This window comes from Scyliorhinus canicula, chromosome 8 (assembly GCF_902713615.1).
Source record: "Scyliorhinus canicula chromosome 8, sScyCan1.1, whole genome shotgun sequence".
Lineage (NCBI taxonomy): Eukaryota > Metazoa > Chordata > Chondrichthyes > Carcharhiniformes > Scyliorhinidae > Scyliorhinus > Scyliorhinus canicula.
The window spans coordinates 19,028,074-19,054,326 of record NC_052153.1 but is presented as its reverse complement, the minus strand read 5'-3'; the positions used below and the strand labels follow the sequence as shown (position 1 = coordinate 19,054,326).

The 26,253-nt window shown below is 48.2% G+C and overlaps 1 protein-coding gene across 2 annotated transcripts in view; it reads left to right on the top strand.

Annotated features, from left to right (window-relative positions):
- Positions 1-26,253, top strand: part of dnah6 (dynein, axonemal, heavy chain 6) — a 389,182-nt gene that overhangs the window by 94,232 nt on the left and 268,697 nt on the right. For both annotated transcript variants that reach the window (XM_038804236.1, XM_038804238.1), the window contains 4 exons: positions 4,333-4,485; positions 4,910-5,161; positions 8,802-8,930; positions 13,663-13,776. In XM_038804236.1, coding sequence (XP_038660164.1) covers positions 4,333-4,485; positions 4,910-5,161; positions 8,802-8,930; positions 13,663-13,776 — 648 coding nt within the window. The remainder of the gene's footprint in view (positions 1-4,332; positions 4,486-4,909; positions 5,162-8,801; positions 8,931-13,662; positions 13,777-26,253) is intronic.

Sequence of the window (26,253 nt, the reverse complement as noted above, 5' to 3'; positions counted from 1 at the left end):
TTAGAAACATAGAAAATAGGAGCAGGTATAGGCCATTTGGCCCTTCGTGTCAGCTCCGCCATTCATTATGATCATGGCTGACCATCTAGCTCCGTAACTTGTTCATGCTTTCTGCCCATATCCTTTTATCCCTTTAGCCACAAGAGCTATATCTAACTCCTTCTTGAAAACATGCAATGTTGTGGCCTCAACTGCTTTCTATGGCAAAGATTTCTACAGGCTCACAATTCTCTGGGTGAACAAATGTCCCCTCAGGTCAGGCCCAAATGGTCTATCCCATATCCTCAGACTGTGACCCCTGGTTCTGGACTCCCCCACCATCAAGAACATCCTTCCTGCATGCACCCTGCTAGTCCTGTTAGAATTTTATAAGTTTCTGTGAGATGCCTCTTCATTCTTCTGCACTCCAACAGATATAATCCTAACTGACTCAATCTCTCCTCATACGTCAGCACTGCCATCCCAGGAATCAGCCTGGTAAGCCTTTGTTGGGCTCTCTCAAAAGCAAGAACATCCTTCATCAGACAAGGAGACCAAAACTGAACACAGTACACTAGGCGTGGCCTCACCAGGGTATAATTGTAGCAAGACATTACTCCTCCTGTAATCTAATCCTCTCGCTATGAAGACTAACATACCATTTGTCTTCTTTATCACCTGCTGCATTTGTATGTTTATTTTAAGAGACTGATGTACGAGGACATCCAGGTCTTGTTGCCCATAAGATAGGTTGCTCTGTGCTTTGTTTAAATGCATGAGGACTATCAACGCTTCAGCTGACCATTTAGCTCGGGTACTGACACACACCCCAAACACCATCTGGTTAGTTCCATTGCAGGTGATATGACATCTATATCTAACATTATGCCAAGCTCTTGTTTAATTCTTGCCAGCAATGGGTGTGGCACACTCCTGGTGGTATATAGACATACAGGCTTAGCGTCTTGAAGCAATGTAACATGATATTCATGCTTGAAGTTACCAAGCCTTTGAAGGACACCCAGGTCTCATTGCACATTCCCCTCTGTCAGTCTATAGCCATTCAGATAATCTGCCTTCCTGTTTTTGCTACCAAAGTGGATAGCCTCACACTTATCCACGTTATACTGCATATGCCATGCATTTGTTCACTCAGCTTGTCCAAATTACACTGAAGCATCCCTTCATCCTCCTTGCGGCTCACCCTCCCACCCAACTTTGTGCTATCAGCAGTTTTGGAAATATAACATTTAGTTCCCTCATCTAAATCATTAATACATATTGTGATTTGAGTGGCAAAGTAGTGCAATGGTTAGCACTGCTGCCTCACCACGCTAAGGACCCGGGTCACTATCTGTGTGAAGTTTGCACATTCTCCCTGTGTTTACATGGGTCTCAACCCCACAACCCAAAGATGTGTAGGGTAGATGTGTTGACTCCTTAACTGGGGGGAAAAAAAGAATTGGATACTTTAAAATAATATATATATATATATTTTGTTATTATCTGGGCCCTTGCACTAATCCCTGCAGCACTCCACTAGTCACTGCCTGCCATTCGAAAAAAGACCCGTTTATTCCTACTCTTTGCTTCCTGTCTGCCAACCAGTTTTCTATCCATCTCTGTCCAATACCCCTAATCCCAAATCCATTAATTTTACACACTTATTTTTTATGTGGGACCTTGTCAAAAGCCATCTGAAAGTCCAAATAAATCATATCCACTGGCTCCCCCTCATCACCTCTGAGTTACATCCTCCAAGAATTCCAGCAGATGTGTCAAGCATGACATTCCTTTTGCAAATCCATGCTGACTCTGTCCGATCCTGCCACTTTTTTCCAAGTGTTCGACTATTACAGCTTTTATAATGGATTCTAGGATTTTCCCCACTACCAATGCCATGCTGACTGGTTTGTTTCCTCTTTACCTCTCTTTCTAAATAGTGGGGTTACATTCGCTACATTCCAGTCTCATGGAAATTTCCAGAGTCTATAAAACCTTGGAAGATAGCCACCAATATATCCACTATTTCTTGGGCCACTTCCTCAAGTACTCTGGGATGTAGATTATCTGGCTTTGTAGATTCATCTGCCTTCAATTCCATCAATTTCCCCAATACCATTTCCCTACTAGTCAGTTCCTCCCTTTCACAAAACCCTGTGTTCCCCGACATTACTGGTGTCATATTTGTGTCCTCCTTTGTGAAGACAGAATCAAAGTATGTATTTTGGTTGGTCAGCCATTTCTTTGTTCCCCATTATAAATTCCCCACTTTCTGACTGTAAGGGATCTACATTTGTCTTTGCCAATCTTTTTCTCTTCTGAAGTACAAGCTTTTACAGTTTTTGTGTTCCATGCAAGCTTACCCTTGTTCTCTATTTTCCCCTTCTTAGTCAATATCTTTGCCCTCCTTTGTTGAATTCTAAACCACTCCCAATCCTCAGGTCTGCTGTTCTTTCTGGCTAATTTGTTTGCCTCTTCCTTGGATCTAATACTATCTCTAATTTCTCTTGTAAGCCATGGATTTCACCTTTCCCATTTTGATTTTATGCTAGACAGGAATGAACAATTGTTGCAGTTCACCCATGTATTCTTTTTTTTTCTTTTTAAATAATTTTTATTGAAAAATTTTGTATTTATATAACAACAACGAACCACAATAAAATACCAACAATAACAATAATGATAACAGTCATAAACATTCGCCCATCCTTAATGAACAAAACATATTAACAACACCTTAAGTTAACACAATATTAAGTTAAATAACCATAGGGAAAAAAAATAGAAACAGTAAAGAACACCCTCCATTCCGCCCCCCCCCCCCCCCCCCCCCCCCCCCTCCCCCGGGTTGCTGCTGCTATTGACTAAGATACCTATCTTTGAGCCAGAAAGTCCAGTAAAGGCTGCCACCGTTTATAGGGAACCCTTGTACTGATCCTCTCAGGGCAAATTTGACCCTCTCCAATTTTATAAATCCCGCCATGTCACTGATCCAGGTCTCCACACTTGGGGGCCTCGCGCCTTTCCACTGCATCAAGATCCTCCGCCGGGCTACTAGGGACGCAAAGGCCAGGACACCGGCCTCTTTCGCCTCCTGCACTCCCGGCTCCGCCGCAACTCCAAAAATCCCGAGTCCCCACCCTGGTTTGACCCTGGATCCAACCACCCTCGACACCGTCCCCGCCACCCCCTTCCAGAATTCTTCCAGTGCCGGGCATGCCCAGAACATATGTACCCATGTATTCTTTGAATGTTTGTCATTGCCTATCCACTGTCATCCATTTAAGTGATGCTGTCCAATCCATCATAGCTCACTCACGCCTCGTACCACCATGGATTCCTTTATTTAGATTCAGGACCGTAGTCTCAGAATCAATTACGTCACTCTCCACCTTGGTGAAGAATTCTATTTTATTATGGTTGCTCATCCCCAAGGAGCCTTAGACAACTGGATTGCCAATTATTACTTTCTCATTACACAATATCCAGTCTATCATGGTCTGTTCTCTAGTTGGTTCTTCAATGTATTGATCCATAAAACCATCCTGTACACACTGCAGGAATTCCTCCTCTATTGGATTGTTATTAATTTGATTTGCCCAATCTATATTCAGATTAAAGCTACCCATCATTACATGTGTTCCTTTATTGCATACCTCACTAATTTCCTGTTTCATGCCATTCCCAATATCACCACTGCAATTTGATGGTCTATATACAACCCCCAATAACATTTTTGCCCCTCGGTGTTTCTCAGCTCTACCAATACAGCTTCCACATCGTCTGGCTAATTTCCTTCCTCACTATTGTGATAATTTCCTCTTTAACCAGCAACTCCACCTTTTCCTTTTTGCCTGTCCTTCTTCAATACTGAATGCCCCTGGATGTTTAGTTCCCATCACTGATCACCCTGCAGCCATGTCTCCCTAATCCGACTATATCATACCCAGTTACATCCAGATGAGGCAAATTTGTTTTCTCACAGGAGAGTCATGAGTCTCTGGAACTCTCGACCTCAAAGGGCAGAGGAAGCATAGTCTTTGAATGTTTGTAAGACAGAGCTTCTTGATCAACAAGGAGGTGATAGGTTATTGGGAGCGGGCAGGAGCGTGGGGTTAAAGTTAAATCAGATCAGCCATGAGGGTCTTGACAGGCTTGAGGGGCCGAGTGGCCATATTCTTGCACCTAATTTTTATTATTGTATATTGTATTTAATTAAATAAGCCTGAAATAAATGTTAATCTGATTATTTATAATGGGACAACAGCTCAATAGTTACAAAATACAGGAAGGATATGTAATATTCTTGTTGATAATACTTATTACGCTGTTTTGATTTATTTTCGTTAGGCTATTAATGAGATTCTTCCAGTTCTTGCCAAGATGAAGACAGCTGCTATTCTTCACGAAGTGCAGGATGCTGAGTATAAACTCGAAATTATTCCAACTGCCACCATGGAATATGTGAATAATTTGCTGTTCCTCGATGAGATGCAGGACAGGGTACGCTGCAGGTTTTTTCTCACAATGTATATTGTAAAGTTAGTAAAGTTCCAACCCCCCCACACTCCCAGCTTTTCTTCTTTACTATCGCATATCTTTCTTCCACCAACTGAAGAGGAAGATTGTACTGCATTTTGCAATTGTTCTGCAAAGGCTGGGGTTAGGTTTTTAACCATTCCCAATGTTCTGGCCCTGCTAGTGAAGGATATCATTGTGTGCTTCCATATTTGAATCTCAGGGTGTGCTACAAGATAGTGGGAACTTGGATTGTTTAACTGCTGGTAAAGCATAAAACATGGGACGTAACTGGATACACTTAAGGACTGATAAAATGTTCACGAGGGTGCAAGTTAGCCCCCGCATTAAACAAATAACTTAGGAGGCTTAATAACTTGAGTAACACAGATGCTGACTGTTTTTTTAGATTGAAGTCTTAGAGGAAGAATCGAATATTGTTGTAATGATGTACCAGCTGGTTGAGAAGTACAAGATTGGTACACCCCCTGAGGACCTTGCTGTTTTTGCAACTCTGAAACCTTCGATAAATACAGTTCGCACTGTAATTGACAGGGCTGTAAGTGAAAGAGACAGCAATATTGTCAAATTATGTCGCTGCATGGACAAAGACATAGACGTGCTGAATGAAGAAGTCCGAGCAGTGAGGATCAAAGAACAGGTAGGTCAATAATTGTTATCTTCATCATCAGCTCATATTTTGCTTTTCCATGTTTCTTTTAATTATACATTGGCAGCAAATGTAAAGGGTTTAAACTTTTCCTCCTTCTGCACTGGTTCGCCTTGCACACCATTGTGGAATTCAAAAATGTAGGTGTCCATGGTGGTCAATGGTGCCCTTGGTTTGCCGATCATTTAGTCAATGAACCCAATTTTCTAACGTACACAACTGGTGGGAGAGCCTCCCTGTGCCAGTGTAGCCACATAAAGTGGCCAAAATTATACAATTTGAAGCGGTTTCCTTATCCAACTTTCCAGTACGCGGTTATGGTGGGTTTTGCAAACTAAGCAAAGGATTGGGTTGGTTTTGAAATTTTGATCACAGACCAGTATATGGGCCGGATTTTCCTATTGGAAGCAACAATTGTGAGTAGAGATATTTCCCAACATTGCATCACTGCCTCCTGACTGGCACTGCCCACCCTCTATCTTCATAGTTGGGTGGTAGGGATGGGCTGAATGTGAGGTCCCTGCCTTTTGTAGCAGGCCTGAGGTGAAAACAGAGGCAGGCGATTGCTGAGACTGATAGGTTAGAAGGCCACCTTCTGCCCACTTGGACATTAGGGCAGTTCTTCTTTTGTGCTTTCGGCATCCTAGCCCTCAACCATCACTGCACCGACCCCCCCCCCCCCCCCCCCCCCCCCAACGCAACCCGCATCCTTCTCCATCCTTCCTCCATGTGCCCTTACCCAGTATCCATGAGGGACCAAACTCATGAGCCCTCTGATAACAGTCAAACATTTGATGACTTTCGGTGGCGGTCATGGAGTGAGTGGCTCCTGCTTGAGGTGGAATTGTTTGGTCCTTGTTACCCATCCATTGTGTTGTTTGCTGCTAAAAAGTATAGGAACAGACAGAGCTAAGGATTCTCCTTCGGGTAGGCATGTCTCAGCCCTATCAAACAAGGAGTGCAACTGTAAAGGGGCAACAGCCAGACCAAGAGCTTTCGCAAAGTGCGACAGAAGGAAAGATGGCGGAGAATTCTGTGGCGCCGTGGTCTACTCAGTGGTCACTGAACAGTTGGTGGAGTTTTTGATGGCCATGGACATGTGGGTTATTGGAGTTGCGGGTATAAGTGGGAATATGGAGGAGTGATACGAGGGATTGGGAGGGTTTGGGGAAGGCAGTTGGCTCGAGTGGGCACCACCATTCCAGCGGATAGGCTAGTTAACAGGAGTGAAGTGGGGGATAGACCTGTTGTGGAGGGGGGGAGGGGGGCGGATGGGGGCTTGGATTTTGTTCTCTTTCTCTCTGTTAGGGATGTTGGGGGGTGGTGGTCGGGGGGGGGGGTGGGAGGAGTTTCTGAGGTAGACAGAGTTGGTGTGGCACTGGGTAGACTTAGGGGTGGAGGGGGCTAGCTACCAGAGGCCACTGTGGAGCTTGGATGTGGGGTTATTGGCTGATAAGGAGGTCTGTGTGAAGATAAGGGTGGCTATCTGGAACTATGTGGAGCATAATAAGATGGGGAAGGTTTCTGTGGCTACAATGCGGGAGGTGTCAAAGGCAGTGGTTAAAGGGGAGTTTATTTTGATTAGGACGCTTCAGGTGAGGGAGAAGTGGGGAGGGAAGCTGAGGTTGGTGGAGGCCATTCTGGTGGTCGACCGGAGATATTTGGTGGTGCCTGAGGAGGCATTGCTGAAGGAGAGGCTGAAGCACCAAATGGAGTCCCAGGACCATTGTACAGGTAAGTCCTGGAGGTTCTGGGGCATGAGGCTAAAGGATGCCCTGGGGGTCAGGAGGGAGGACAATTTCAGATTGGTGGGGAGTGGGGGGGGGGGGGGGGGGGGGGGGACAAAGAACAAAGAAAATTACAGCACAGGAACAGGCCCTTCGGCCCTCCTAGCCTGCGCCAATCCAGATCCTTTATCTAAGCCTGTCACCTATTTTCCAAGGATCTACTTCCCTCTGTTCCCCACCCGTTCATATATCTGTCTAGATGCATCTTAAATGATGCTATCGTGCCCGCCTCTACCACCTCCGCTGGCAAAGCGTTCCAGGCACCCACCACCCTATGCGTAAAAAACTTTCCACGCACATCTCCCTTAAACTTTCCCCCTCTCACCTTGAAATCGTGACCCCCTTGTAATTGACACCCCCACTCTTGGAAAAAGCTTGTTGCTATCCCTCTGTCCATACCTCTCATAATTTAGCAGACCATAATCAGGTCCCCCCTCAACCTCCGTCTTTCCAATGAAATCAATCCTAATGCACTCAACCTTTCTTCATAGCTAGCACCCTTCATACCAGGGAACACCCTGGTGAACCGCCTCTGCACCCTCTCTAAAGCATCCACATCTTTCTGGTAATGTGGCGACCAGAACTGCATGCAGTATTCCAAATGTGGCCTAACCAAAGTCCTATACAATGGATAGAGGGCTGAGCTCCAATGTCCTAGAGGAACGGCGCCCCAAATCTGAAGCGACCTGGTGTACCTTCTTGCTGCCAAATCCAGGTTATTCCCACCCTGCCTGCTCTCTCGCTTGTCCAGAGTTCCGGCTGACCCAGATGTCTGTTCAATCTGACCTAAATTCATGTCAACTGGGCTTTTTACCCGCCTGGCCCGGTCAGGTGCTTCCTGACCTGAGGAGGATGCAGAGAACACAAAAGTGAAGGTGATTAAGAAACAAGGGAAGAACTATGAAGAAGAAGGAGAGACTTCCTTGCAGATCCACTAATAATGATATCCTTGGCTGCAAATTTATGAGAGGCTGAGAAAGTTTGGTAATGTCAGCTTTGATAAGCTGAAGAACTAATGAACAGTGATGATATTTATTGCCACATGTGGGCACGTCACTTGACTCTTTTATCCCCTCAGCACCTCTGACCTACTCACCACCTAAAAATATCCTCACAACCTATTCAGTTCTACCTTCCTCGTGTTACCTCTTATCCAAGGCCCAACATTTCTTTTTCATCCCACTGTCAGACTCCCATGCTCATTGGACTGTCAGACCTCACCTTCCAAAGCCCTTAAAGGTCCCAGACTGTAATCTCATCAAATATAGCCACATGCCAGTGTTGCCACACCTAAGCCCACATGATTAACACCCATCTCCCTCCTGCCCCATTCCCTCCCAGATTTGGTCCATGTTTTCTGCTCTCATGGTCTTCTCTTAACTCCTTGCTTCCTCTTTCATTGGCTGCGAAGCAGTTAGCCACATTCTGAAGTTATGAAGGGAATTGTATGAATGGAAATTGATTCTTCTCTATTGTTCCTGACTGCAATCTTCCCCAAGTTCTTTCTGCCATGGCCTGACTTGTACGTTCTCTCTCAAATGTCGATTATGAACCTCTTCCTTCATCATGCATTGTTCTCGCGCTCTTGCTAGCAAATAAATTGTTGGCAAAGTATTGGAACTGTCACAATAATCTCAGGAATGTTATATGATGAGGAAGAGCAATGTAATAGAAGTATAGAATGAATAGAATGAAATGAAAAGAAAAGTGTGAGCCAACGGATCTCCACTCCAGGAAGTAATATTACAACATAAATTTTACTTAGTGATGGTTGTTTCCTTCACTAGCTATGGATAATGCATGCCATTTTATTAAGCTATATTCACTACCGTTGTGTTTTATAGGATCCTCAGCTGCTAGACATCAATACTGACAGAGAAAAAGTGAAAACTACGCTGGCGGATATGCAGACTGTGATGGATGAATTACAGAAACATGCATTTCAGTATAAATCTTACCAGAAAAACTTCAAGGTGATTGCTTTTAGCTGTATTCCAATGATTTCATGACATATTTTCAATAATTGCCAGTGATAATAAACCATATTTATGGGGAGAGATGAGGCACTCCATCTTTTTCCACCAGAGAGCAGAGTACATATTTTTGAAATGATGACCAGTTTCAATTCAGTGAATAGGAAAGATTATTTCACCTGGCAAGGGATTTATGAGATTGATACCCTGGAATGAGTGGGGCTGTCTTAAAAGTATAGGGTTAGATAGGCCGGGCCTGTTCCACCAGAGCTTAGAAAAGTGAGGGATGATTTGATTGAAGTATATCAGATCCTGAATAGCATTGACCAGGTGGATGTGGAAAGGATTCTTCCCCTTTTGGGTGAGTCAAAAACTAGGGGCCACTATCTTAAAATTAGAGGTTAGGTTTATCCGACAGGGATGAGAAGAAATCTTTTCTCTGAGTGTTCTGCAACTTTGGAATTCTGCCTCAGAAGGCTGTGGAAGTGGGATCACTGAATGTTTTTCATGCAGAGGGAGGGATTATTGTTAGGCAGGGGAATCAGGGGTAGATGAGAATGTGGAGCTCATTACAAACAGATCAGCCACGATCTTATTGAATGACAGTGCAGGCTGAAAGGGCTGAATGGCCTACTTCTGGCGGCTATTGGATAGGTACATGGATTAGGGTAGAATAATGGAGTGTAGGTTAACTTCTTAAGGGCAGCACGGTAGCATTGTGGCTAGCACAATTGCTTCACAGCTCCAGGATCCCAAGTTTGATTTCGACTTGGGTCGCTGTCTGTGTGGAGTCTGCACATCCTCCCCGTGTGTGCGTGGGTTTCCTCCGGGTACTCCAGTTTCCTCCCACAGTCCAAAGATGTGCAGGTTGGGTGGATTGGCCATGAAAAATTGTCCAAAATTCTATGATTAACCTAGGACAAAAGTTCGGCGCAACATCGTGGGCCGAAGGGCCTGTTCTGTGCTGTATTTCTCTATCTATTCTACTCCTATTTCATATGTTAGTATGTTTCTACATAGGTTCATAAGTAAGTATACTATCTAATGTTACTCCAAAGATACACAAGCTGTGGGTCAGGGGACAGCTGTTCTCCACTCAAGAATATATGAGTTCTTGTGGATGAATTAACATGATTAACATGGAAATGTGCTGATTTTGCCTTTGGCTGACTGCACTTGAGTTGTCACATTTTATAATCGTCATCAATGGGCGCCATGACTTGGTTCAACTTGTCCTCAATCTTTTTTGGAAGTCCCATGAAGCCAGCAAGATGTCCACTGCAGACTTGAATGACCTACAGATTGTTGGATGTAGATCATTTGTAAATATGTTGAAATGAATTGGAGCAGCATCCAATCTCATGGGAGTCATTCTTCTGGATCCTTCGTGTGCACAACCTATTGCCAAGTCATTTGCAAAATGTGATCTCTGTAGTTATAACAGTCCAATGTTGGTACATCATTGATACATTGACCAGGGTAACATGCTGCTGTAAAATAATGAAGAACAGCCCATCTACTCCTCTTGGAGTAATCTCAGCCATTGCTTCAGCCAGCAAAATCATCTTGCAGTAGCTTTCACTGATCAGTATTCGTGAACACAAGCCTTCATTGAATTTCATGGGTAAACGTTCACCTTCACTGTGTGACATTTCCAATCAAAGAGCAATTTAGCATGGTACTGACGGGAGGGGTACCCTGTTTCTCCAACACAAAATTACTGTTTGTACCATTTGGCCCTGTATATTTTTTTTACTGTTTTAATAAAAAGATATGGCCAACCCACCTAACCTGCACATGTTTGGGTTGTGGGGCGAGACCCACCCAGACACGGGGAGAATGTGCAAACTTCGCACGGACAGTGACCTGGGGCTGGGATCAAACCCAGGTCCTCAGCGCTGTGAGGCAGCAGTGCTAACCACTGCACCACCGTGCCACCCAGACATTCGTGGTTATTAACTTTACTGAGCAATATTAGGTGATTGAAACCTTCACTGAGCAATAAACATAGTCAACAACTTCAAAGAAAAACACTAAAAGGCAATGGAATAAAGGCTTTAGGCTACCAATGCCACATAGGATATGCCTGTACAAAACCAGGGGAAAAACTTTCGAAACAAATTAGGTTGGAAGCTACAGTGAGACAGAGCCCTCTGGCAGATTTTTTATTCTGCTATTGATGAATTAGATGTCAGGGTATGGGATGGAGATATGACTTGCTACCCAGACAATAACCGGTGTTATGTATCAGGGGCTGGATTCTCCGCCCCCACGCCAGCCGCGATTTCAGCGTCGGGGCGAATTTTCCCGCAAGGAATCTGGACTGGCGCCGGTTCCCCGATTCTGTGGGCCCCAAAAAGCGGCGTACTAGGAGCACGCCGCACGCCTCACACCTCGGACCTACCTGGGGTCATTGCCAGAGGCCCACTCTGCCATTCTCCTCCCCCAACCAGCTGAAGTACTGATGGCGTGGATCTAATATGGTCCAGCCGGTCGGGATACCCGCGTGATGGCTGCGGACTCAGTCCGCTGCCGCCCTGGTCGGGGGCGGCGGATGGGAGGGCAGGAGGGCCTTTTTTGGCGGCCGGGAAATGTTTATGCGAGCGGACAGGGTTGGGCACGCGGCCGATCGGGGTTTTATTTTTCGGGTCCAACTCCACGATCTGAGTCCACCATGGAGCATGTGTGGCCTCCGACCCGGAAGTGCAGGAACCAGTATCTGCAGCAAAAGCTGCTAGATCTACGGCAGGTCCCTGCTAGCCCCCTGCAGGGCTAGGAATTTGTGGCCTTTTCATGACACTGAAACTCCACAGTTTTGATGCCGGCTTGGGGACATAGTCCCAATAATGGAGAATCCAGCCCCAGTTTCCTGTAATAGAGAGTGCTTGATTGTCAATTAAAATGAGGTAGTTTCTCTCGTAGGTGGATGATCTGCGACAGCTGTCTGAATAACAACTTAGAAATCTGCCGCATTGTTCACCACTTTTATGCTTCCATACAAAGTCAACATGACCCTTACCTTTTTGATAGTGCTTCGAAATAATCAGCAAAATGCTTTATATTTGTATTTTGGTAAACTCCAATGTAGGTCTTGTGGCGCAGTGGCTAGCGTCTCTGCCCCTGAGCCAGAAGCTCTGAGTTTGAGTCCCACCCCAAGACATTATGGCCATAACACGGGCAGCAGGTTGAGTATCAACATAAAAAATCCTTTCCACACTCCAATGGCAGACAGGAAGAGTGCAAGAGACACCTGCAGGGGCGAAATTCTCCGACCCCCAGCAGGGTCGGAGAATCGCCTGGGGCCGCCGAAAATCCCATCCCCGCCGTGACAGAGATTCTCCGCCACCCGGGAAGTGGCGGTGGCGGGAATCTCGCCACTCCGATCGGAGAGGGCCCTGCGGTGATTCTCCGGCCCGGATGGGCCGAAGTCCCGCCGCTGGGAGGCCTCTCCCGCCGCCGAGGTTCGAACCACCTCTGGAACAGCGGGATCAGCGGCGCGAGTGGGCCCCGGGGTCCTGGGGGGGGGGCGGGGGTGACCGAACCCTGGGGGGGTGCCCCCATGGTGGCCTGGCCCGCGATTGGGGCCCCCCGCTCAGACTCCGGGCCAGTGCCCTGGGTGCACTATTTTCCTCCGTGGCCGCCACGGCCTTTGCCATGGCGGAAGCAGAAGAGAACCCCACATCGCGCCTGCGCCGGCAGTGACGTCAGCGGCCAGCTGCCGCTGACGTCACTGCCGGCGCATGCGCCGACCGGCGAAAGCCTTTTGGCCAGCCCCGCTGCCGGGGGCGTCGGTTTTTTTGCGCCAGTCTTCTGGTGCAAACCGCTCCGGCGCGGGGCTGGCCCCCAAATGTGGGGAGAATTCCCCACCTTTGGGGAGGCCCAACCCCTGAGTGGTTGGCGCCACTCCCCTACGCCGGCACCCTCCGTCACGCCGGGTAGGGGAGAATGCCGCTCCTGGTCAGCCACTCTTGTTGCGGAGTGACACCCCTCAATTTATAAACTCGTTGCGACAGGCTAGCGACCTGTTCCAGGAAAATCCTCACCATGGGAACAGATTAAAGTGCACCGTGAGGTACAGGAAGAGAAACAAAGACAAACTCCAATATTATTTAACACCATGAACTATTGGAAATATTTTTCCTGACTTAACTTATGTCGCAATGATCCAAGACTTTAATATATAGCAATGGTTAGTAGCTGTATGGGTGGCACAGTAGTACAGTGGCTAACACTGTTGCTCACAGCATCAGGGTCCCAGGTTCGATTCCCGGCTGGGTCACTGTGCGGAGTCTGAAAATTCTCCCTGTGTCTGTATGGGTTTCCTCCGGGTGCTCCGGTTTCCTCCCACAAGTCCCGAATGACATGCTGTCAGGTGAATTGTACATCCTGAATTCTCCCTCTGTGTACCTGAACAGGCGCCGGAATGTGGCGATGAGGGGCTTTTCACAGTAACTTCATTGCAGAGTTAATGTAAGCCTATTTGTGACAATAATGATTATTATTATGAGCTAATTGTCCTGCAGCAGAATAATGAGCACAGTATCAATGCTGCCCAGTAATTATTGGTGTTTCATTACTACTGTTAGTTGCAGTGATTTTATGAGACTGAGGAATGAAGAAAAATGTAATTCATCTACCAATTATGTTTACTTAGGGCACTTATTTTGTGGCAGTAGTTCTAATTTATAGCTTTATTTTTGTTGTGCTATCATCTGACCTTTATTGCAAACAGGTCGAGATATCTAAATTTGATTTGCTAGAAGAAGTGCATGCTGATCTGAAGCTAAAGCAGCTCCTTTGGAATTCTCTCAATGACTGGGATCTCCGTGTGGATGAATGGCTTCAGGTAAGAACGTAAGAACATAAGAACTAGGAGCAGGAGTAGGCCATCTGGCCCCTCAAGCCTGCTCCGCCATTCAATGAGATCATGGCTGATCTTTTGTGGAATCAGCTCCACTTTCTGGCCCGAACACCATAACCCTTAATCCCTTTATTCTTCAAAAAACTATCTATCTTTATCTTAAAAACATTTAATGAAGGAGCCTCAACTGTTTCACTGGGCAAGGAATTCCATAGATTCACAACCCTTTGGGTGAAGAAGTTCCTCCGAAACTGAGTCCTAAATCTACTTCCCCTTATTTTGAGGCTATGCCCTCCAGTTCTGCTTTCCCCGCCAGTGGAAACAACCTGCCCGCATCTATCCTATCTATTCCCTTCATAATTTTATATCTTTCTATAAGATCCCCCCTCTTCCTTCTAAATTCCAATGAGTACAGTCCCAGTATACTCAATTTCTCCTCGTAATCCAACCCCTTCAGGTCTGGGATTAACCTAGTGAATCTCCTCTGCACACCCTCCAGCGCCAGTACATCCTTTCTCAGATAAGGAATCCAAAACTGAATACAATACTCCAGGTGTGGCCTCAGTAACACCTTATACAATTACAGCATAACCTCCCTAGTCTTAAACTACATCTCTATAGCAATGAAGGACAAAATTCCATTTGCCTTCTTAATCACCTGTAAACCAACTTTTTGCGACTCATGTACTAGCACACCCAGGTCTCTCTGCGCAGTAGCATGTTTTAATTTTTTAACATTTAAATAATAATCCCTTTTGCTGTTATTCATACCAAAATGGATAACGTCACAATTGTCAACATTGTATTACATCTGCCAGACCCTGGCCCATTCACTTAACCTATCCAAATCCCTCTGCAGACTTCCGGTATCCTCTGCATTTTTTGCTTTACCACTCATCTTAGTGTCGTCTGCAAACTTGGACACATTGCCTTGGTCCCCAACTCCAAATCACCTAAGTAAATTGTGAACATTGTGGACCCAACACTGATCCCTGAGGGACACCACTAGCTACTGATTGCCAACCAGAGAAACACCCATTAATCCCCACTCTTTGCTTTCTATTAATTAACCAATCCTTTATCCGTGCTACTACTTTATCCTTAATGCCATGCATCTTTATCTTATGCAGCAAGCTTTTGTGTGGAACCTTGCCAAAGACTTTCTGGAAATCCAGATATACCAAATCCATTGGCTCCCCATTATCTACCGCACTGCTAATGGCATCAGAAAATTCCACTAAATTAGTTAGGCACGACCTGCCCTTTATGAACCCATGCTGCGTCTACCCAATGGGACAGTTTCTATCCAGATACCTCGCTATTTCCTCCTTGATGATAGATTCCAGCATCTTCCCTACTACCCAAAGTTAAGCTCACTGGCCTATAATTTCCTGCTTTCTGCCTACCTCCTTTTTTAAACAGTGGTGTCACATTAACTAATTTCCAATCCGCTGGGCCTACCTCAGAGTCTAGTGAATTTTGGTCAATTATCACTAGTGCATTTGCAATTTCCCTAGCCATCTCTTTTAGCACTCTGGGATGCATTCCATCAGGGCCAGGAGACTTGTCTACCTTTAGCCCCATTAGCTTGTCCATCACTACCTCCTTAGTGATAACAATTATCTCAAGGTCCTCACCTGTCATAGCCTCAATTCTATCAGTCACTGACATGTTATTTGAGTCTTGCACTGTGAAGACCGACCCAAAAAACCTGTTCAGTTCCTCAGCCATTTCCTCACCTCCAATTATTAAATCTTCCTTCTCATCCTCGAAAGGACCAATATTTACCTTAGCCACTCTTTTTTGTTTTATATATTTGTAGAAACTTTTACTATCTGTTTTTATATTCTGAGCAAGTTTACTCATAATCTATCTTGCTCTTCTTTATAGCTCTTTTAGTAGCTTTCTGTTGCCCCCTAAAGATTTCCCTGTCCTCTTGTCTCCCACTAGTTTTTGCCATTTTGTATGCTTTTTCCTTCAATTTGATACTCTCACTTATTTCCTTAGATATCCACGGTCGATTTTCCCTCTTTCTACCGTCCTTCCTTTTTGTTGGTATAAACCTTTGTTGAGCACTGTGAAAAATTGCTTGGAAGGTTCTCCACTGTTCCTCAACTGTTTCACCATAAAGTCTTTGCTCCCAGTCTACGTTAGCTAGCTCTTCTCTCATCCCATTGTAATCTCCTTTGATTCAGCACAAAACACTAGTGTTTAATTTTACCTTCTCACCCTCCATCTGTATTTTAAATTCCACCATACTGTGATCGCTCCTTCCGAGAGGATCCCTAACTATGAGATAATTAATCAATCCTGTCTTATTACACAGGACCAGATCTAGAACCGCTTGTTCCCTCATTGGTTCCATTTCATACTGTTCTCGGAAACAATCATGGATACATTCTATAAACTCCTCCTCAAGGCTGCCTTGACTGACCTGGTTAAACCAATCGACATGTAGATTAAAATCCCCCATGATAACTGCTGTACCATTTCTACATGTATCAGTTATTTCTTTGTTTATTTCCTGCCCCACCATAATGTTACTATTTGGTGGCCTATAGACTAGTCCTATCAGTGACTTTTTCACCTTACTGCTCCTGATTTCCACCCAAATGGATTCACCCTTATCCTCCATTGCACAGATGTCATCCCTTACTATTTTCCAAATGTCATCCTTAAATAACAGAGCTACACCACCTCCCTTACCATCCACTCTGTCCTTCTGAATAGTTTGATACCCTCGGATATTTAACTCCCAGTCTTGACCATCCTTTAACCATGTTTCAGTAATGGCCATGAAATCAGAGTCACTCACGATGATTTGCGCCATCAACTCATTTACCTTATTCCGAATACGACGAGCATTCAGGTAAAGTACACTTATGTTGGCTTTTATACCGCTGTTTTGAATCTTAACACCTCGATCAGTAACCTTCCCTAAGTTATATTTCCTCTTAACCTTTCTCCTAATTTTCCTTGTCGTTGAGTCCATATCTTCATGTAACAACCTGCCGCGTCGCTTACCATTTATGTTTTTACTTCCCGTTTTATTCCTTTTAGTATTACTGGGCCTATTCATTGAGCTCCCCTCAGTCACTGTACCTTGTACTGCCACCCTTTTTGATTTTTGACTATGGCTTCTCTGCCTTACACTTTCCCCCTTACTCCCTTTTGTTTCTGTTCCTGTTTTACTACCTTCCGACTTCCTGCATTAGTTCCCATCCCCCTACCACATTACTTTAAACCCTCCACAATAGCACTAGCAAATACCGCCCCCCCCAGGACATTGGTTCCAGTCCTGCCCAGATGCACACCATCCAGTTTTTACTGGTCCCACCTCCCCCAGAACCGGTTCCAATGCCCCAGGAATTTGAATCCCTCCCTCTTGCACCTTCTCTCGGTAGCAATCCCGAGATTACTACCTTTGAGGTCCTACTTTTTATTTTAACTCCTAACTCCCTGAATTCAGCTTGTAGGACCTCATCCCATTTTTTACCTATATCACTGGTGCCTATGTGCACCACGACAGCTGGCTGTTCACCCTCGTCCACCCCCGCCAGAATGTCCTGCAGCCACTCCGAGACATCCTTGACCCTTGCACCAGGGAGTCAACATACCACCTTGGAGTCTCGATTGCATTCGTAGAACCGCCTGTCTATTTCCCTTACGATTGAGTCCCCTATCACTATAGCCCTGCCATTCTTCTTCCTGCCGTTCTGTGCCGCAGAGCCAGCCACGGTGCCATGAACCTGGCTGCTACTGCCTTTCCCTGGTGAGCCATCTCCCTCAACAGTATCCAAAGCGGTATATCTGGGTTTTTTTTAATAAACAATTTTATTAAGGTAGTTTTTGGCTTTGTAAACAGTTACAGACATCAACAGAAAGAAAGCAAAAATGTGCAAACATCCATGTACTTTCAATACTTCAATCGTAACATACTGCACAAGCCCGCTCCTCTCCCACCGGTACTACTCGCCATTTTATCCCTCATACTCTACTCTACTCTACCCCCCACCCCCTGCTGACGCTCACTCTCCCTCAAAGAAGTCAATAAATGGTTGCCACCTCCGGGCGAACCCCTGTACAGATCCCCTCAAGGCGAACTTAATTTTTTCCATACCCAGGAAACTCGACATGTCCGCAAGCCACAACTCAGTTTTCGGGGGCTTTGAGTCCCTCCACGCCAATAGTATTCGTCGCCGGGCTATCAGGGAAGCAAAGGCCAAAACATCGGCCTCTTTCTCCCCCTGGACTCCCGGGTCTTCCGTAACCCCAAAAATTGCCATCCCTGGACCCATCGCCACCCTTGTTTTTAGCACCCGGGACATGACGCCCGCAAATCCCTCCCAGTACCCCCTAAGCTTAGGGCATTCCCAAAACATGTGAACGTGGTTCGCAGGTCCTCCCGCGCACCTAGCGCATTTGTCCTCTATCCCAAAGAATTTGCTCATCCGAGCCACCGTCATATTGGCCCGGTGAACGACCTTAAATTGAATCAGCCCGAGCCTGACACATGTCGTGGTCGAATTTACCCTACTCAGGGTCTCTGCCCACAGCCCGTCCTCCATTTCCCTGCCTAGCTCCTCCTCCCATTTAAGTTTCAGTTCCTCCATCTGGGACCCTTCCTCCCTAATGAGCACCTTATAAATACCAGAGACTATACCCTCCCCTTCTTCCCCCCTAGAGACTATTCTGTCTTGGATCCCCATTGGTGGGAGGCTTAGGAAAGATGGGACCTGTCTACGAACAAAGTCCCGCAACTGTAGGTACCTAAAATCATTTCCCCTTACCAGCCCAAATTTCTCCTCCAAGCTGCTCAAACTCGTAAAGCTCCCTTCCAGGAACATATCGCCCACCCTTCCCACCCCCGTCCGCCGCCATACTCAAAACCCCCCATCCATACTCCCGGGGGCAAACCGATGGTTGTCGCAGATTGGCGCCCAAACCGACACCCCTGTCTCCCCTACATGCCTCCTCCACTGGCCCCATATCCGCAGGATCGCCACCACTACCGTGCTGGTGGAGTACTTGGCCGGCGGCAGCGGTAGAGGAGCCGTGACCAGGGCTGCCAAGCTGGAGCCCCTGCACGAAGCCGCCTCCACCTGCTCCCAGGTAGACCCCGTACCCACCATCCACTTCCTTATCATAGCGATGTTGGCCGCCCAGTAATAATTAATCAGACTCAGCAAAGCCTGCCCTCCCTCGCTGTGGTTCCTCTCCAGCATCGCCTTCTTCACCCGCGGGGATTTTCCCGCCCAGACAAAGCTCATGATCATCCTGTTAACTCTTTTGAAGAAGGACTGTGGGACAACGATCGGGAGGCACTGAAAAACAAACAGAAATCTAGGGAGGATTGTCATCTTTACAGTCTGCACCCTCCCTGCCAGCGACAGCGGGAGTGCATCCCATCTCCGAAACTCTCCCTTCATTTGCTCCATCACCCTGGCCAAATTTAACTTGTGCAGCCTGCCCCAGTCTCGTGCCACCTGGATTCCCATATACCGGAAATTTTCCTCAACCAGCCTAAACGGTAGCCCTCTCAATCTGTTCTCCTGGCCCCTTGCCTGGACCACAAACATTTCACTCTTGGCCGTATTTAATTTGTATCCTGAAAATTGGCCGAACTTCCTCAACATTCCCAGTATACTTCCCATCCCGGCCACTGGGTCCAACACGTACAGGAGCAGGTCATCTGCGTAAAGAGAGACCCTATGTTCTACCCCGTCCCTCACCATCCCCTTCCATCCCTCTGCGGCTCTCAGCGCAATCGCCAGCGGCTCTATGGCCAGCGCAAACAGCAGCGGGGTGAGCGGGCAGCCCTGTCTGGTCCCTCGGTACAGCCTAAAGTACTCCGATACTTCTCTGTTAGTCCTGACGCTGGCCCCCAGGGCCTGATCTAATAATTTGATCCAATCCACCAGTCCCTCCCCGAACCCAAACCGTCCGAGCACCTCCCATAGATAGTCCCACTCCACCCGGTCAAAGGCCTTCTCGGCGTCCATCGCCACCACTACCTCCACCTCCCTGCCCGCTGGGGGCATCATTAGCACATTAAGTAATCTTCTCAGGTTGGCCGCCAGCTGCCTACCTTTCACGAATCCAGTTTGATCCTCCCCAATAACCTCCGGTACGCAGTCCTCCATTCTAACCGCCAGTACCTTTGCCAGGAGCTTGGCTTCAACATTAATCAGGGAGATTGGCCTGTAGGACCCGCACGCCTCCGGCTCTTTACCCCGCTTCAATATCAGTGATATAGTGGCTTGCGACATTGTCGGCGGCAGGGTCCCGCTGTCCCTTGCCTCATTGAAAACCCTCGCCAAGACCGGGCCCACCAGCTCAGAAAACTTCCTATAGAACTCTACTGGGTATCCATCCGGCCCCGGGGCTTTCCCCGACTGCATGGCCTTTAGGCCCCCCAATACCTCCTCCACTCTAATCGGGGCCCCCAACTCATCCACTCGCCCCCCCCCCCCACCTACTGTTGGGAATGTTAACCCGTCCAGAAACCTTTTCAGCTCCTCCGATTCTTCCGGCGGCTCCGAAGTATACAGCTTGCGATAGAAGTCCCGGAATACCTTATTCAATCCTGCCGGGTTCTCCAATTTGCGCCCCTCCCCATCCATCACTCTACCTCTTTCCCTGGCCGCCTCCCTCCTCCTGAGTTGCTGCGCTAACAGTCTGCTAGTCTTTTCCCCATGCTCGTACACCACTCCCCTCGCCTTCCTAAGCCGTTCCACGGCCCTACTCGTGGATAGTGCCCCCAGTTCCACCTGTAGTCTCTGCCTCTCCCTGAGTAAAACCTCCCCCGGGGACTCCGCGTGCTCTTCATCTATCCGACCCATTTCCCTGACCAATCTATCCATCTCTGCCTGGTCTGCCATGGCTCTGTGGGCCCCAATTGAAATCAGCTCCCCCCGCACTACTGCCTTTAGCGCCTCCCGCAGGGTCACCGCTGAGACCTCCCCGTGTCATTCACCTACAGGTAATTTTGCATACACCTCCGAAGCCTCTCACAGATCCCCTCCTCCGACAGCAGTCCCACGTCTAGCCTCCATTGCGGGCATTGGTAGCTCGCCCCCCCCGATCTGCAGGTCTACCCAGTGCGGGGCATGGTCTGAGATAGTAATTGCCGAATATTCCGTGTTCTTTACCTCCCCTATACAATCCCTGCTTAGTACGAAGAAATCTATCCTAGAATATACTTTATGGACGTGCGAGTAAAACGAGTAGCCCCTTCCTGTCGGCTGTCTAGCTCTCCAGGGGTCCACTGCCCCCATTTGCTCCATAATCCCTTTCAGCTCCCTTGCCATTGCTGGGAGTTTCCCCGTTCTGGGACACGACCGATCCAAAGCCGGGTCAAGGACCATGTTAAAGTCCCCCCCCATTATTAGCCTGCGAGAGTCCAGGTCCGGGATCTTCCCCAGCACTCTTTTAATGAAGTCCACGTCATCCCAGTTCGGGGCATATATATTCACCAGCACCACTCTTCTCCCCTCCAGTCTGCCCCGTACCATCAGGTATCTGCCCCCCCTGTCTGCGGCTATACCCTCCGCCTCAAATTGCACCCGCTTGTTGATCATGATTGCCACCCCCCTGGACTTCGAGTCCAAGTCCGAGTGGAAGACCTGGCTAATCCAGCCCTTCCTTAGCCTGGTCTGGTCAGACACTTTCAGATGTGTGTCTCCTGCAACATAATTACGTCCGCCCTCAGAGCCCGCAAGTGCGCGAACACCCATGCCCTCTTAACTGCCCCATTCAGTCTCCTGACGTTCCAGGTCATCAGCCTGGTCGGGGGGCACAACCCACCCCCCCCACCACGCTGGTCAGCCATAGCCCTTCTCGGGCCGGCCCGTGCGTCGCGCCGTTCCTGGCCCACCCTCTGGCTGCCTCCACCCTCGACCTCCTTTCCAGTGCCTGTTTCAAGTCCCTCCCACGTCAGCAGAACAACCCCCCCCTCTAACCACATCCCCCGATACGCCCACCCCTGCCATCCACTGGCTGTGATCTCCCCCCCCCCCCACCTGACTCCCTTGACTAGCCAATCTGCTAGCCCGGTGACTCAACACTCCGGCGCCTTCCTGTCTCATTCCCATTGTTTCCCCGCCCTCCTCCCCACTCCCCGGCGCCCCATCCCCCTCTCCAACCCGCTGGAGCAAACTCACTGGCACAGGAAGGCATGGACATCAACCAAAAAAAAACCCCCAAGAAAAACCCCCCCAACCCACGTCCTTGGCCCCCCCTTGATGATCGGCCCCCCTTCGTTACCGTGCCGGCTCCAGTGTCCTCCGCGAGCTGCACAAAAAGTACAAATCCGCCCAAAAAGGAAAAAACCGAAAAAAGAGGGGAAAACAAAAACATAAGAGATAAAACAAACAATTAAAAAAAACCCCCAAACCAATGTCCATGAACAAAGGAAAGAGTCCCAAATATTCCGCTTGGCACCTTTGACCCAGCAAACCGTTGAACAGCAGTCGAGGCCCATTCGCCGTACCTTCCCACGGTAGTCCTCGGGCCCTAATTCGCGTCCGTGGGGCCTCTTTTCGGGACCAGCCCCTGGTCCCTCGCAAAGTCCAGCGCTTCTTCAGGCTCGGAGAAGTAGTGGTGTTGACCCTGGTGCGTGACCCATAGATGACCCGGGAACAGCAGACCAAACTTCACGTGCTTCTTGAACAGCACCTCCTTGACATTCTTAAAGGCTGCTCGCCGCCGAGCCACCTCCTGGCTTAGTTCCTGGTAAATGCGGAGGACACTGTTGTTCCACGTGCTGCTCCTGGCGCTCTTTGCCCGCCGCAGCACCCGCTCCTTGTCCACGGATCTGTGGAACCTAATCACCATCAGGCGGGGGGGGGGGGGTCCGCCCGGCCGCCCCGCCTCGCCTGCACTCTGTATGCCCCCTCCAGCTCCAGCGGTCGCGGAAAGGCTTCGGCCCCCATCAGCTGCATCAATAGGTCTGCTACAAACGCTGCGGCATCAGCTCCCTCAGCCCCCTCCGGGAGGCCGACCATCCTCAGATTGTTCCTGCAGGCTCTATTCTCCAGCTCCTCCAGTCTGTCCAGCAGTCTTCTCTGCCGCTCCTTCAGCCCGTCATCTTCTAGCGCCGCAACCGTTTGCGCATCCGCCTGCTCCTCCACCGCCTCTCCCAGCTCCTTAACTTTAACATCTTGCGCATCCAGCCTCTGGTTCAGCTGATCCACCGCTTTCTGGATTGGGTCCAAGCTGTCCCGCTTCAGCGCTTCAAAACTGGACTTCATTACCTGGAGCATGTTATCCAGCGCCTGCTGGATTGCTGAGTCTGGGGTCCGTGTGTCCGCCATCTTAGGTTCCAGGTAAGTTTCTTCAGCTCCTTGCCTCTGTCCCTTTTTCTCTCTCTTCTTCTGCCTCCTGGGCTCCCGCTGTTCCATGTGCCGCAGCCCTCTCCTCCGCACTTTCACTGCCGCCTTCCTTCAGCTCTGTGGTCCCGCTATCGCGGGGAATCAGCCCCTAAACGCCCGCCGGAGTGAGAGCCCGTCGAATGTGCGGCTCACTCGGACATCGCCGCCACCGGAAGTCTCGTGGTATATCTGTTTTGCAGGGAGATGACCGTAGGGGACACCTGCACTGCCTTCCTACTCTTGCTCTGTCTTTTAGTCACCCATTTTCTATCTCCCTCAGTAACTTTCACTACTTTCATTACTTTTAGTTAATGCCTCTTGTCTAATTATAGATGTGCAGGATCCCTGGAGGAAATCTGTTTGAAGTGACAATTGCAAAAATGCATCATCATGAGCAAATATGTTAAATAGTTCCTGCAGACCAAATGTGTTTTATATTCCGCAGCTTTTGTTGACTGTTCTGTTTTACTGAAGGTACCTTGCCAGTTTTGGTAAAGTGCATCATTTCATGAACGGAAATAAGTTGATCATGTTTGTGGAAACCATCAGAAGACCAATGTGCTGTTGCGTTTATATTTATGAGGACTGTTATAACCTACCCAGATCGTATTGGATGGGGCCAATTGGTTTCCCCATGTTTCTTGGGGAATGTGACCTCCCCCAGTGAGGGGTGGGGTGGGGAGGGGGGCAACCATTGGCAGTGAAGCTGTATAAATAGAGTTGGCCAGTGTGGCACTGGCTAGAGGCAGAACCAGTAGCGAACTGCTGGTACTGCGTACGTACTTTTGTAAATAAAGTTACTTTCTGTTTGACTCTACAAACTTGTGCTGGATTCTTTGTGGCTCTCAAAGGGACAGACTTCTTTGATGAAATATCAACCCATAACTTGTCTGGTCCCAAGCATTACATTTCGGGGGTAACCCAATGATATGTTGGGGAATCCCTTGAGGTATTTTACACGTAAGAGTTTCCCTGGCAATTGCCGAAGTGCTAACTTCGTCTGGGCTGGGATCCATCTGACAGAAATCAAAGAACAATACAGCACAGAAACAGGCCCTTCAGCTTTCCAATCCTGTGCTGGTTATGATACCACCCTTGGCCAAAATTCTCAGCACTTCCTCGTGCCATACCCCTCTATACCCATCCTATCTATGTATTTATATCTGCTTCCACAACCTCCCTTGGTAGCACGTTCCAGGCACTCACCACCCTCTGTGTAAAAAAACCTGCCTCTCCTCTAAATCTCCTCTAAACTTTGCCCCACGGACCTTAAAGAAATGCCCCTAGTGACTGACCCCTCTACGCTGGGAAAGAGTGCCTGCCCATCCACTCGATCCATGCCCCTCATCATCTTGTAGACCTCTATCAGGTTGCCCCTCAACCTCCTACCTACGAATGAAAACAGCCCGAGTTTATTCAGCCTCTCCACATAGCTAACACCCTCCTGACCAGGCAACAAGCTGGTAAACCGCCTCTGCACCCTTTCCAAAGCCTCCACATCCTTCTGGTGGTGTGGCAACCAGAAATGTGCAGAATATTCCAAGTGCGGCCGTACCAAGGTTCTATACAACTGTAGCATGACTTGCCAGTTTTTATATTCGCTGTCCCGTCCAATGAAGGCAAGCATTCCATATACTTTCTTGACTACCTTGTCCACTTGTGTTGCCACTTTCAAGGATCTGTGGACCTGCATGCCCAGATAGAACATAGAACATAGAACAGTACAGCACAGAACAGGCCCTTCGGCCCTCGATGTTGTGCCGAGCAATGATCACCCCACTCAAACCCACGTATCCACCCTATACCCGTAACCCAACAACCCTCCCCTTAACCTTACTTATTTTGGACACTACGGGCAATTTAGCATGGCCAATCCACCTAACCCGCACATCTTTGGACTGTGGGAGGAAACCGGAGCACCCGGAGGAAACCCACGCCCACACGGGGAGGACGTGCAGACTCCGCACAGACAGTGACCCAGCCGGGAATCGAACCTGGGACCCTGGAGCTGTGAAGCATTTATGCTAACCACTATGCTACCGTGCTGCCCCTCTCTGACTTTCTACATTCCCAAGAGTTTTGCCATTAACTGTATATTTCCCCTCGATGTTAGGCCTACCAAAATGCATTACATCACATTTGTCATTTAAATTGCTAACCAGTTCTGTCAGTTTTATCCTGGAAGTTACTCTGGAAGAGGTAGAGGAAAAAAATCTCTTCTCACTCCAGAGTAACTATAAAAAAAACAAACCCAGCCTTGCACAAGACCCCCCCCCAACCACACATACGACTCTCTTCTTTCCCCCCCCCCCCCCAATCTTTTTAAAGGTTTAAACCCACTTAACTCTGCCTTCGCCAGATTGAACCAGCTCCCTGATCTACCTGCCTCAATTAGGAGACCCTAGCCAGGCGCCAATTAATACTGGTCCCCATAAACAGGCACCAGGTATACCGGTACATGGCGGGAGGGGGGGGCCTCCCAGGCGGGTATCTGGACAGGGTGGCACCCTGGCACTGCTGATACCACCCAGGTACCTGGCACTGCCAGTCTAGCACCCTGGCAGTGCAACCTTGACACACTGGCAGTGCCACCTGGGTGCCAGGCTGACACCACCAGGGTGGCATTTTGCCGACACCGGGAAGTCAGGTCCAGGCCCAGGGGTGGCCTGCCCATGTGAAATAGGATGCGGAGGGCTCGAGGACCCCTCAACAGGTGAGCTGGGGTATTAGAGGAGTCTGTGGGTCGAATCAGGGGGTGAGCCATTGGGGCGCCATTTTTACATCTCCATGAGCCGGAGCTCCTCAGCGCAGGAAATGTGGCAGAGTGCAGCCTTCATGGGGCGTTCCCTGTCGAGGCCCGAAAAAAACAATCCAGTCCCGTTAGATAGCGGGGGCATTCCCAGTACTACCAGTGCCAGGAACGACCCCTCTAACCCTGCCCAGAATGCACTCTGTCTGTTTTTGGTTCGATCACGCCCAACATTTAAAGAGTACCAGGCTGTTTCAGTTGGAAATTGAAAAGGAGTTGTTGAATTGTACATTTCAAAATATCAAACAGGAACAAAATCAAGGTCATTTTGAAACAACAGAT